The following is a 12,978-nucleotide window of genomic DNA, read 5'->3' as shown; positions in this document are numbered from 1 at the left end:
GGCAGCTTAAGGTTTTTAGTTAAAATCTTAATAGTACGAATATGGTTTGCTCAATTTTTCAGTGTGTTTTTTTATTTTGTTTAAGAGATAAGTTTGTAGGTACACAACGAGCATGTTTCTGTAATATGATGTAATATTTAGTTAATTACATCACATTATCCTTTCTACTATATCAATATAGATGAGATATTATATCTTAATACCAAGATCAACTACGTAAGATAAATTCTTGCGTTTCTATTGAGCAAGGAATTTTGAATAAATTATTAATCAATGGATGGACCTCTAACATATCAAAGGGACGTCACTAAACTTAATCAACCTATCCGCAAATTAAGATATTTTTTTTCATCAGTTTGATTAATGACTCCAACAAGACTGCGCTTATGCAATGTTAATTATTTAATTACTAACATCATGCATGATTAATTTTGGAGATTTCATGACTCCGTGCATTTCTACCTGTGAATGTTAAGTATACGTACAATACATGAACATAGAACTCCCCATGAAAATCTAACTAAAAAAAAAACACTCGTGAAAGAAGCAATATCTAATTAATTTACAGCATTTTCCCTGTTATCTGTAGACGCCCAGCCATCCCTTCGCCATCCCATCCCCCACCCACTACGCGTGATGGGGGTTCTGGCCACCAACTCCAGGGGGTGCCAGAACCCCATCACCGGGTTGTCCAAATTTTTGGACAACCCGGCTCCTTAAAGTCCACCTGCAACCTGCAAAGAAGGGGGACACGAAAAAACCAAAAAATCGACCACCAAAAGCAATAACCAGCAACCAAAAAACAGAGAGCAAACAAAAAAAAATAATAAAAAGAAGAAAGGAAAACCAGTGGGTTAGGGGGGATAATGAAAAGATGGTGATTTGCTGAGTGTGGAAGGCAGCCGGTGAAAGGAGAGAAGGATAGTGAGTGGTCGGCAAAACAAGGGGAAATTCTTGGAGGTTTAGATCGGTCGATTTGTGACAAAAAAAGGGAGATTTGGGACTGGGTTCGCTGATCTTTAGCAGTAAGGAAAGGTAGGAGGGGCACCGGCGATAGAAAGGGAGAAGAGAGGGAGTTGACCGGCGGTTGAAGCTAGAGAGAAGGCGGAGGGTGCCGCCGCTAGAGAGAGAAAGTGAGGAATGAAAGTGAAGAGAGAAAGAGAGAAAAGGGGGTTAAATACCTAGGTTTCGGGTAGCAAAACGGCGTCGTTTTAGTGGAGTGGTAGAAGCCAAAAGATCTAAGCCCAAACGACGTCGTTTTGAACGGCTCTGCGGACACCAAACGGTGCGTTTTGAACCTTGCTTTGTGGACTTCAAGAAGCGGACCGGGTGCAATAGAGTTAGGCTTCTGCGGGCTAGCGGGCTGGGCTAATTCGAGCCCAGTAAGGTATAACTCATTGTCTCTGGTTTGGGCCTATTTCAATTGATTTGAAGTTAGCCCGTTTTGTTTTAAAAAATTTTACATTTTTTATTATGATTTAAACCACATTAGGAAAATTAGCCATATATAAATGTCTCTTTTAATGCTAAAAAATAATAATGATAGTAGTAAATAAAAATAATAGTAAAAGAAGAATAAATATATGTACATAAAATAAATAAATAAATAAACAAAAAGAAAATTCATAATACCTATAGATTTTTTTTAAGAAAAATATATATATAAATAAAAATATTAACAAAAAATATTATAAATATATTTAGAGCCTTGCAAATAATAAAAAATAATAAATAAAATAAATAGAACAATTATTTGAGTATTACCACCTAAAAGGGGCAAAGAGTTGTCTCTTTCGGGTAGGTCACTTAAGTGCGGAGTTTGAAACGAATTTTCATCGAAACGTCGGGATAAATCCGGATTCTATACCCCTATACCCATTAGTTCGAATAATGTTTGTTTTAAAATATATATATATATGATAAATAATAATGATACATAATAACGATAAATATATGAATAAGTCAATAAATTACCTGAAATTATTAAGCATTACCAATCAATTAATTAATAAATACGATCATATAGATTCCATCATTTTATACTGTCATTGCATGCCACTCTTATTTTGCAAATGGCGCGGGAATCCCGATGATGGGATTTCCCCGAGGAGCTTGTAGAGACGAGTTCTTCCGGGGATATCTCTAGGTGAGGAGGATTTCGAGACTTCACCAAAGCGTTGGGATAGTCTTCGAATAATTTTCCAATAAAAGATTACCGACTCCATCATTTAAAATAAACAAGTCATGACATCATTCTACCCTTGCATCATATGCATACGTAAAACCAAGTGAAAAACTCAGTCTGACAATTCAATAAAAATTTAATTAATAAAATAGGGATTAAACAAAGAAAAGGCTATATTAAGATAACTTAAGATTAAATGGTACCGTTCGTAGAACGGACGTCACGGAGGTGCTAACCCTTCTCCGTGCGTAACCGCACTCCCGAACCCATATCTAAAAAACGTGGACCAGTTCTCGTTCTTTCGACGGATCTAAAATTAATTTAGGACTTCGTCGATTAAGAATCGGGTTAATAGGTGACCAATCACACCTTAGATAAAAAAAGATTGGTGACGACTCCTAACAGATTTTAATTTTCGCCCGCGTCTGACGGACGGATTCCCGGACCCGCACGTCACGACATTATCCTCGTACAAACTCTATGTCGTGTACCACAAATTTTGATTTTAATTATACTTCTTTTAAGTATCATACCTTTTTATAATGAAATAATTATTTAAAATTTTAATTGTATTTTTTCACATTTAATAATAATATTAAAAGTGTAGCCTTTATTGTTATATATAATTTTTATAATTATATTTTATTTATAATATTAAAAAATTGTATAGTGCAGTCAAATTTACAAAAGCATTATAAAAAATATTACTAAAAATTTTTTTAATAACTAATCTTAAAAATATACAATATAAATGAAAATTGTTGTAGTGGGTAGGCTGTCAAGGATAGGAAGCATTCAAACAAGTCAATCATACCAGAATGCTGGAACATGTTTACATAATTCATATGGAGAATGGTGTGTATAAAGAGAATTGAAGTTTACTTTTAGTTTTCTCTGTACAATCTCTTGATTTCATAAATATTAATGATGGGGCGAGCCTAGCTATTTTCATTCATATTTTGACTTATTTAAGCAAAGGTTAGTTATAATGTTAATAAATTGCTGAAATCCATATGTCAAATAAATATTTCTAATTTTGTATTGAAAGAATAAAATGTGTGTGCATTGTGTGTGTGAAAATATGACCACAATGCTGATAACAATTAATGTCAGGACCTGAACCCAAATTAAAGCATGGCGTCATGTTGTCAACATTTTGTCAGCTAAGCACAACATTACATACATGAGCTACTACGCTGTTCCTGGACAAATATATTATGCTGGTAAAAATCTAAGTAGGAAAACAATCAAAGGAAAAAGTAAATCGTAGTTAATTAAGGCAACTGTACATACGCAGACAAGTTTACGCAAGGCATGAAAACACTTGTTAATTCAGGATTAACAATATCTTTCAAGGATATTCCCACTTTCAACTTCGTTTAGTCGGTTGAGTGTGAACTATGATGCTCTTTTCTGGTATCAAATATTAAAAAAATACCAACAAGCGAATGGCCGGTGAATATTAATCTATATATTAATTGTATGTCCAAACTAATAAATTTCATTTTCCTTTGCTACCCCACTGCTTTCCAATTTGTTAAATAAAATTAGAATAATTAATAAGATAGTTTTATCTTATCAGATTTATTCCTCTCAGTTGAAAGATACGGCGAAGATTTTAATCGGTTATAGCAAACACATGTGCTTATTCCTCTTAATCACAAAAGTATCAAGCATTAATTATACTTGACAAGCTTTATAGCAATCATCTGTGGAATCAAGGAGTATTTCCTTGTTAATTAGCTTCGGCTTGATTACATGCAAAATCTAGAGTCGTCCCAAAGATTTTGTAGTTCCAATACCTTCAAAATAAGGTTATAGTTATACGCTTGGCTGGCATGCATGTTGCTTTGGCTCTTGATGTTTCATCAAGTATTTGTATCCAAAACGTATGACCGACATGAGTATAAAGATCCCATCCTCAAAAATATAATTTTTATTTTAAAAGAATAAACATACCCATAACACACGTGATATTTGTTTCCAACACTGACCCGATCCTTGTAGCCTAGCTTGCTGCTACTACTAAAATCTTGCTTCAGTGGAGACAATTTCGATCGTCCTAATTTAAAATGTTGAGAAAAATGAGATTCCGATGGATACCAGGGTGTTGCCATGATGATGGCACCACTCTTTGGCTGGTTCCAAACCACATGAAGAAGATAATGAGCCTCACTTTTCCCACTAGCCCACCACCCTGCCAAAAGATCTCACACTTGACCCCAAGATGCCTCTACTATACATCAAAGGCCATCAACAATAGTACTAACGCAGGAGAATTTGCCGCATTGTCAGCTTATGTGGCTGGACCACGTATCGCCACCTATGCTCGGCGTTGGGTCGTGCACAAGATAGCACAACCTTTGGTCTTCATTCCACACTCTTCACGTGCTTGCCTTGTGGCAGAACGAGCTATCCACCATCTTGACCAAGATCACCTTCTATGTAATCACTTCTGGCATCCCTTCAAAAACATACGTTACGGAGTCACTAATTTAATCCCAAAACAAGCCACAGTTACATCAGCTCTACTCATTTTCTTATTCTACAGGTCAACGACCATAGAAATAAATCAATTAACCAAAGTTCCAGTCCCCGTTTTTAATTCTTACTCCACCTTTGGTCCAGAAGCAGTAGAAAGAAAATGTCTCTTCTCTCCAAGGTTATTGTTGCCTCGTGGTACAAGAAGCATCCAGATGGAGATGATGATGGCAATGATGGATACGACTACGCTCCAGCAGCATGCATAGAAGGGAATGGTGATGATGATGACGGAGACTATGACTGCACCCCTGCAGCATCCCTCGAGGGTGATGATGATGATGATGATGATGATGATGGCAGCTATGATTATGCTTCGGCTGCATGAATAGATAATTAGCTAGTCGTTATGTTATTCATTCTTCGAAGCATCAAAACCCTAATCATGGGGGTTTTTAACCAACATTTTTGCAGTTCTACTGTATGGAGTAATGTCTATCAGTATATGCATGAGCGGACCCCATGTGCAGATTTAAAGCACCGTAAGACGATGGGTTTATAAGGATCATTTTAGAAGATATTTAAGGAAAACGTGAGATGTATTTTATGTCATCTACGTTGGTACTCTATCAACCAGTGACATTTATAAACTAATCATGTTATATGTCTATGATAATGATAGACGGTCATCATTATATTATTAACTACTAAACTAGCTTTGCTTATGTAGTCGTGGAGGATATTAAATAATATTATTGCAGTTTGTGTTTGATAGAATATGAAGCGAGTTTTGTTCTTCAGCACAACCCGGCCAGTTCTTAAAGAGAATGTTTTCTTGTCTGCTGCTGTTATGGTATGCATATCAGTAAAGTCAGTCACCAAAGCAAATTAATTACAAATTTGAAGAGGCCCAAAAGGTCCAATCAATACTATTAAGTTATACTAAAGCCAAAGATAATATTCAAGTAATAACCACTTCAAATAGAGCTTATTATATATTGTTGCACGGTGGAAGTGTTATTATATTGCACACCTTATTGTGTGCAGACTCGATCCTAGCTAGCCAGCCATGCTGGCAAAAGTTGTTTCCTTGTGATTAATTTCCCATGTTAATAGGGCATCAACCTTGAAATCATGAAACAAGACAAACTAGGAATGTCTAAGACCTTGGCAATGCAGTTTTTATTTTTTTCAAAAATAAACATGAAAGGTGGGCTATGTATCCAATTGTCTGATAGCTATTATCAGTTTCATAGAATTAATTTGAAAGACTACAGTACAAATTAAAGAAATTACAAATATGTTAGGAGGATTCTAGAAAACATATCTTCAAATATATATTAACAGAAAGGAGAAAGACACCTGCTAGGAAGGACCAGCAGTTGTTAAGAGATCCATGAATATTAGCAATATAATGAATATAACCCTGAAAAGATATTCATAACCAAACATTAAAATATGACATGAATTTTTTATGAAATTTGCAAAAAAACTCTTAACAAAAATTTGTTTTCAATGCAGATGTGCATGCTAATACTACTCCAAAATGGATCTACTGGTGTTAGACAATAGTTTTCAGATTTCAGTTAATACTCAACAGAGTAGGGGAGTATATCGATTGAACATGCTGGAAACCCAGTTTTCCAAACTTTTCCATCTAAGAAATAAATTTAATGAGAAGGGGGAAATTTGAATACATTGAGGTAAAGGGGATATGAGAAATTCTTATTAATGATGAACAAGATGTTATTGTCTGCACAGAGTTAATTGACGATTGTAAACTCATAGTCGTTGTAATATTGTGTTAATAACTTATAATCTCCTAATTTCTGAATTTGATATGAAATTTTAATGTGTTGCATGAAATGATTCTGTTGGTTCCAACCTAATGAAGTTGTTGAATGATGTGGGTGCCTCCACAGACTACTCTTAGAAAAAATTTAACTGCACTCTTTGACAGAAATTTTGAAGCTTCCTCAGTAACTGTTTCAAGAACCTGCTTGAACAAGATACCCGACCAGCAGTCCAATTGCCTCTTCATAAAAATTTTGATGTAAAAGCAACTTTATTTCCCTACTTGCAAATATTTTCGGAATTCCAGCATGCTTCTTCACTAGCTAAGCAACATACAGCTTTGTGCCATTTCCAAAATTCCCAAATTTTAATGCAATCCCCGATTGTGACAATATATCCTCAAAAGACTGCTTTATTTGTCAAGTTATTGCACCATGGTTAACACCATTCACATCAATTGAGCTACAGCCAGGCACCTTTTTGACTCCAAGATCTTTCATCTTTGCTCTAACCCTTATTACATCTCCCCATCTATCAGCAGAGGCATAGATATTGGCCAGAAGTGTATGAATACTGGAATCACTTGATTTAATTTCTACTAGCCGTTGAGCCACCCATTCTCCCATCTCAACATTGACATAGGTCCTGCAAGCACTAAGCAATGAACCATAAAGTGGCACAACAAGTTCATTATCTTGACTTGGTATATCGTCTATCAACTTCTCTACTTCAGCTAACCGTCCAGCACGGCCAAGTAGGTCAATCAGACATGCATAATGTTCCAATTTTGGCTCAATCTGATACACTTTAGACATGGAATCAAAAAACTGACGGCCTTCTTCAACCAATCCTCCATGATTACAAGCACTTAAAACACCAATAAAGGTGATATCATCAGGTTTTTCTTCGGTTTGTTTCATTTGTGAGAATAACTCAAGTGCCTTGCTTGCCTCCCCATTAACCGCGAGCCCACATATAACTGAAGTCCAAGAGGCAGTATCCTTTTTACTCAACCCATAGAAAATCTCCAAAGCTTCCTCTACACATCCACATTTTGCATACATTTCTATAAGAGCAGTCCCAACAATGGTGTCTACAACAATTCTATTTTCATTGAGATATGCATGAATCCATTTCCCTTGCCCAAGAGCTCCCATCTGAGCACAACCTGTGAGGAGAGAAACCACAACGAAGTTATCTGGTTTAACCCTTTGAATCTGCATTTCTTTAAACAGTTCCATTGACTCATCAAAACGGTTGAACTGAACGTAACCATTAATCATAGCCGTCCAAAGAACAACATCCCTAACTGGACTTCTGTCAAACAACTCTCTAGCTTCATCCAGCAGACCACAGTTTACATAGCCAGACACCATACTAGTCCAGCAATTAACATTCTTAATCGGCATCTCATCAAAAACTTTTATGGCTATATCCAGACAACCACACTTGCAATACATGTCTAACAACGCATTCCCCATAATAGTAGTCAATTCAAGTTCCTTCCTCACATAACGGTCAATTTCATTGCCAAGTTCTAATCTTCTCAATGCTGTACAAGCCGAAAGAGTGCTAACAATTGTAGCCTCATTAGGCTTAACCAGGCCCTCTTTTATCATCAACCCAAAAACATTGACAGCATCTTCAAATATCCCACACCTAACCAAACCAGAAATCAACACGTTCCAGGCAACCACATCTCTCTCAGGCATTTTATCAAATATTTTCTTCGAATACACAACCCGGCCTAATTGTACATACATATCCATAAGTGAGTTAATCACATAAGCATCAAATTCAAGCCCCGATTTTGCCACCACCCCATGAATCTTTTCACCTTCAAAAACCTCACCCAAGCTTCCAATTGCCTTAAAAACAAAAGGATAGGTAAAATTATCGGGCCACAACCCTTGTTCCCTCAGCTTCCCAAAGACCAAGATGGCATTTTTATAACTACCCTTTTTTACAAACGTCTTGATCATCACATTGTATATAAACAAAGATGGATTGCGGATGAGACTGAAGACTTTTTCAGCGTATCGGAAGTTTCCAATAGATGAGTCCGTACAAAAAGCTATGAGTTTGTTGAGAGTGTGGCAGTCTTGGTGGAGACCAAGTAGGAAGGTTTGGGCTTGGATTTGCTTAAGATGGTTCATGGATTTGCAGTTTTTGAGAAGAAAGATGCATGATTGTTTGGTTAGCGGAGGGGAACGAGAGTGAAACGAGAAAAGGCGTGGCTTTGATAGAAAGTAATGGCGGTAAATGAAGTGAAATACCTGAAGCCGCCGTTGAGTGATCATCAGAGCCTTGCCTATTTGGAATCAAATAAGCAAAGCATTTATAGTGTAACAGATACATGGGCCTCGGCTCTCAAAAGTACACTAGAGGTAGACTCCTCAATTCATGATACCAGCAGCCCAATCTAAAATTTACTTGACGACAGTAAACTGGGTTTAACGTTATGAACCCTTGTTAATATGTCTGAGGTATAGCATTATGTGTTCTCCTCTAAGCTTAATTATTACTTATAAGTGGTCTTTAAGCCTAATTGGCCTGTTGTTGGGTCAACTAAATGCAAATCCCTGTAAAAACGTGGACCAGCATTTTGATCAAACTATCATAAATGTTGGACTGCAAAAGTAAAAGTAATGTTTGAATCACTCATACATCACTTTTGACTTTGTGTATTAATTTACTTAAGGATAGAAATACGTATCTCTATCCCAATTGATTAAATTGAAATTTCCCTTTTTCAAATTATACAGTTTCGATAAACTATTAAATAAAATATAAAAATTTTCATTCATTTGTTTTTCTCATTTTATAAGTATTATCTTTTGGCTTTTCAAAAAAAAAATAAATTTTATTTTTTCTAATATTAATTACAATCTCAAATATTAATCATTAAAATTATCTAAGAACAAGTTTTAATAATTAAAATGTTCCTTTACAAACTTTTATTTATCTTGAACACTATTTTTTAAAGAAATTATCACTTTTATCCTTACTTTAAAGAAAAAAATAGTAGTAATATACAAAATATTATCTTATCGTCTTAATTAATGTGCAAGTATATCTAGATAAAATGAGAAAAGATTCCTACCACTACTATTTTCACTATCCTTGTCCTTCCTAGACGCTGTCGTTTAGCCATTCAAAGCAATCAGAAGTCTGAACTCGTCCTCCCCTTTGATTTTAATTGCAAACGTATAGCTTTGGGAAAAAGTGGCTCTGGCTCCCTCGCTGTCCCTGTTACCTGTATTACCAAATCAAACACGCAGATTTTTCTTTATAGTACATCTCCCTACGGTCTCTATCCAACCAGTCATCCTTCATCTCTTGATGAACCTTGCCCTCGCGTTTTCGCAACCATTCATTTCGATTTCTGCTTCCACGACAATCCTCTTTCAACACTCCAAGATCTCCCTGTTCCTGTTTCCTGTCGGTGACTTCTCTCCTTCTGTTGTATCTGTTTTATTTTCTTTATTATACTTTAATTAAATCTGCTTTTCCTTTCATTTAATTGTTAGATCAATAGAAGTCTTAAATACCCACATCCCATTTCTTCCTATGAAGTCCTTTTCTAGCTCATATCCTGTTATAATTTCCACAAATGCATCTGCCATTGCCAAAATATTTTAAGATCTATTGATTTTAACTTCTGGGTATTTGTTATTTACATAAAATCAGAACCCTCTTCCAAAAGGAAAAAAAATGTCAGCAATTAGATTTGATTCCACTAGACAATACTATGCTACAAGCAGTTTGGTCATTGGTTATGCACTTTGTTCAAGCTTACTTGCTGTCATCAACAAATTTGCAATAACTAAATTCAACTACCCTGGTTTATTAACTTCATTACAGTACTTAACTTCGGCTCTTGGGGTCTGGGTTTTAGGCAAGTTTGGGTTTTTACATCATGATCCTTTCACATTGGATATTGCCAAGAAGTTTTTGCCTGCTGCTATTGTCTTTTACCTTGCAATCTTCACAAACACCAATCTTTTGCGTCACGCAAATGTGGATACTTTTATAGTGTTTAGATCCTTGACACCCCTTTTGGTTGCCATAGCCGATACAGCCTTTAGGAGGCAACCATGCCCGTCAAAGCTAACATTTATGTCTCTGTTGATCATTCTGGGTGGTGCTGTTGGGTATGTGGCTACTGATTCGGACTTTACTTTAACTGCGTATTCGTGGGCGTTTGCATATTTGGTGACAATTACTACTGAGATGGTTTATATTAAGCATATGGTGATGAATCTTGGGTTGAACACTTGGGGTTTTGTATTGTACAACAACTTGTTATCATTGATGATGGCACCCATATTTTGGGTTTTGACTGGAGAATACACAGAGGTGTTCGCTGCTTTGGGAGCCAATGCTGGGAATTGGTTTGAACCTGTGGCGTTTACTGCAGTATCTTTGTCATGCTTGTTTGGTTTGCTCATCAGTTTCTTTGGTTTTGCGGCTAGGAGGGCTATCTCTGCCACAGCATTTACCGTGACTGGTGTGGTTAATAAGTTTCTTACAGTTGTGATCAATGTGTTGATTTGGGATAAGCACGCTACTCCTTTTGGTTTGGTTTGCCTCCTTTTCACACTGGCAGGAGGGGTTCTTTATCAGCAGTCAGTTACTGGACCACCACGTGAGTTAACCACACCCAAGCAGACAAATGATGAGAATGAGAATGATGATGTTGAAGAGAATCAAGGAAAGAGTATGTTGGGTAAACATGCTTCTATATGATAATTTTTATTTTTTACTTTTCATGGTTTTAGCCTCTGAAGAAGACTGTTGGGATGTATGAATCTCTAGTATCCGTAATTTTGGAAGGACCTTTTCTGTGTTAGATCTCACAATCCCATATTTTAGAATTTAAACATGGTAAGCCCTTAGCTATTTGGTAATTTATAAACCATTGTGCTTTTGGCTCATTATTGACAATATGTTGGCATTCTTTGTTGCTTCATGTACTAGTAGTTGCAGTTTTGCTATATATGGTATTTGGCTCATCAGAATTGAGGAATATGTATTTTGTTGTTTTCTCTTTCCTTTTCTTTTCTCACAGATAGTCTGGTGACCTTGGTTTAGATATTGATGTTGCTACCAGTTATAGTGTCCCAGATTAGTTTCAAGGACTTTTCTGAATTAGTACCATTCTGATTCTTAATACCAGTGTAGTATCTCCTGGAGAAAAAAGGAGAAAAGAAAGTACACTACAAACCTTATGTCATAGCTTGAACACTGGACTTATGATGTGTCTTGTAACTCAAATTGAGGTAAGCTTCATTGGTGGGTGCTAGTGAAGAAGGCACTGAGTCTTTGTGCGATTAACTGATTTTCTGATCAGCATATTGCAATAAATGCCATCAATTCATCTCTAAGATCAACTGCTGCTGAACTATTTTGTTATTTTGTTCCTTAATATGGTTTCTACCATTTTGGCATTGGTCTTGGGAACTTGCTAGTTCACTGTCATGCACATGATAGACTGGATCAGTGGCCAATTTCTTTTAGTTTATCCCTGTCCTAATTGCTTCTTGCCTTTCTCGTAATTTCTTTAAGCTCTCAACTCAGACACTCAGATGAATTTGATTGTTATTTGGTGCTTTCTTACCATACATGAGAGAACCTTGATTTGATGCTCTTCCTATATGTCTAGTTTTATAGCTTGCATTCAAATGTTATTCAATTTTATTTTGTTCCTTTGTGGTAAATGGGCATTCTGCAGATGGATGAAAATTCGCAAATTTTATCTGATCAAGAATCCTTTCATGGATGGTTATGGCATCAGACTTGGGTCCTTATTCATTTGTTGTTTGTTGTGATGAGCAAGTCTCTCGTGAGATTTTAAAAATAAAGAATTAAAACTTGCTTGCCTTGCAATAAGTTATGAAATTGGTGAAATTTATTTGGCTGGATTCCGTGTCTGTGAGATACCGGTCGACACCGGAAGGAAGCCTGGTTGCGGTAATCCCTATGTCGAAAACCCTTAAAAGTAGATAATATTTGCGCTCTAGGACACACTTGTTTATAATTTTGCAACAATCATGTTCTAACTACTCCACTTCCATAGCTATTTTTCCATTGTTTCTTAAAGAACATAGCCTAGTACTTATCAGCCCAAAACCAATGTCTAACTTTTAACCGTGAGGGTTAACTGGGCAAAGCCTGGTCTCCTTTATCCTCAGTGGTCTTGCTTCTAGTCAAGAAACGGTTAACAAACTGGCTTGCTTTCATTGACTGTCATTTCATCCACTTCTTTCTTTCTTTCTCTTCGCTTTTGTTTTATCTTCTACGAAGCCTCTTTCCATTGTCTGCAAACAGAACTGCTCTTGCGTGACATCAGCATGCTCAATTGCAACTCTTCCGCCCTAGTGTGTGATTGTGAATGCCATGGGTGCGGCTCTATTGGACGTGGAATTGAAGTGTGAAGTATCTGCATCCAGCAGTCAAGCATAACTGCTTGCGACCAAAAAAGCCATAGTACAACTAATTGCATCTGGCTTCACCCG

At 36.4% G+C, this 12,978-nt stretch overlaps 2 protein-coding genes across 2 annotated transcripts; one reads left to right on the top strand and one right to left on the bottom strand.

Moving 5' to 3' along the window:
- Window positions 1-6,364: 6,364 nt before the first annotated feature.
- Window positions 6,365-8,760, bottom strand: LOC18588685 (Pentatricopeptide repeat (PPR-like) superfamily protein). Its single transcript, XM_018126710.2, has one exon. It carries the CDS (start codon window positions 8,758-8,760, stop codon window positions 6,880-6,882), a length of 1,881 nt encoding a protein of 626 aa, XP_017982199.2. The 3' UTR covers window positions 6,365-6,879.
- A 902-nt stretch (window positions 8,761-9,662) lies between these two features.
- Window positions 9,663-11,489, top strand: GONST4 (golgi nucleotide sugar transporter 4). Its single transcript, XM_018128444.2, has one exon. The coding sequence runs from the start codon at window positions 10,175-10,177 to the stop codon at window positions 11,207-11,209; it is 1,035 nt and encodes a 344-aa protein (XP_017983933.1). The 5' UTR covers window positions 9,663-10,174; the 3' UTR covers window positions 11,210-11,489.
- The last annotated feature ends 1,489 nt before the right edge of the window (window positions 11,490-12,978 follow it).

The sequence above is a fragment of the Theobroma cacao genome, chromosome 9, assembly GCF_053813885.1.
Source record: "Theobroma cacao isolate CCN51 chromosome 9, ASM5381388v1, whole genome shotgun sequence".
Classification (NCBI taxonomy): domain Eukaryota; kingdom Viridiplantae; phylum Streptophyta; class Magnoliopsida; order Malvales; family Malvaceae; genus Theobroma; species Theobroma cacao.
This window is presented reverse-complemented; position numbering and strand designations above follow the sequence as displayed.

Excerpts from the sequence above, each read along its gene's own strand:
- LOC18588685 (XM_018126710.2), bottom strand. The coding sequence starts at position 8,760 with ATGATCACTCAACGGCGGCTTCAGGTATTTCACTTCATTTACCGCCAT.
- GONST4 (XM_018128444.2), top strand. The coding sequence starts at position 10,175 with ATGTCAGCAATTAGATTTGATTCCACTAGACAATACTATGCTACAAGC.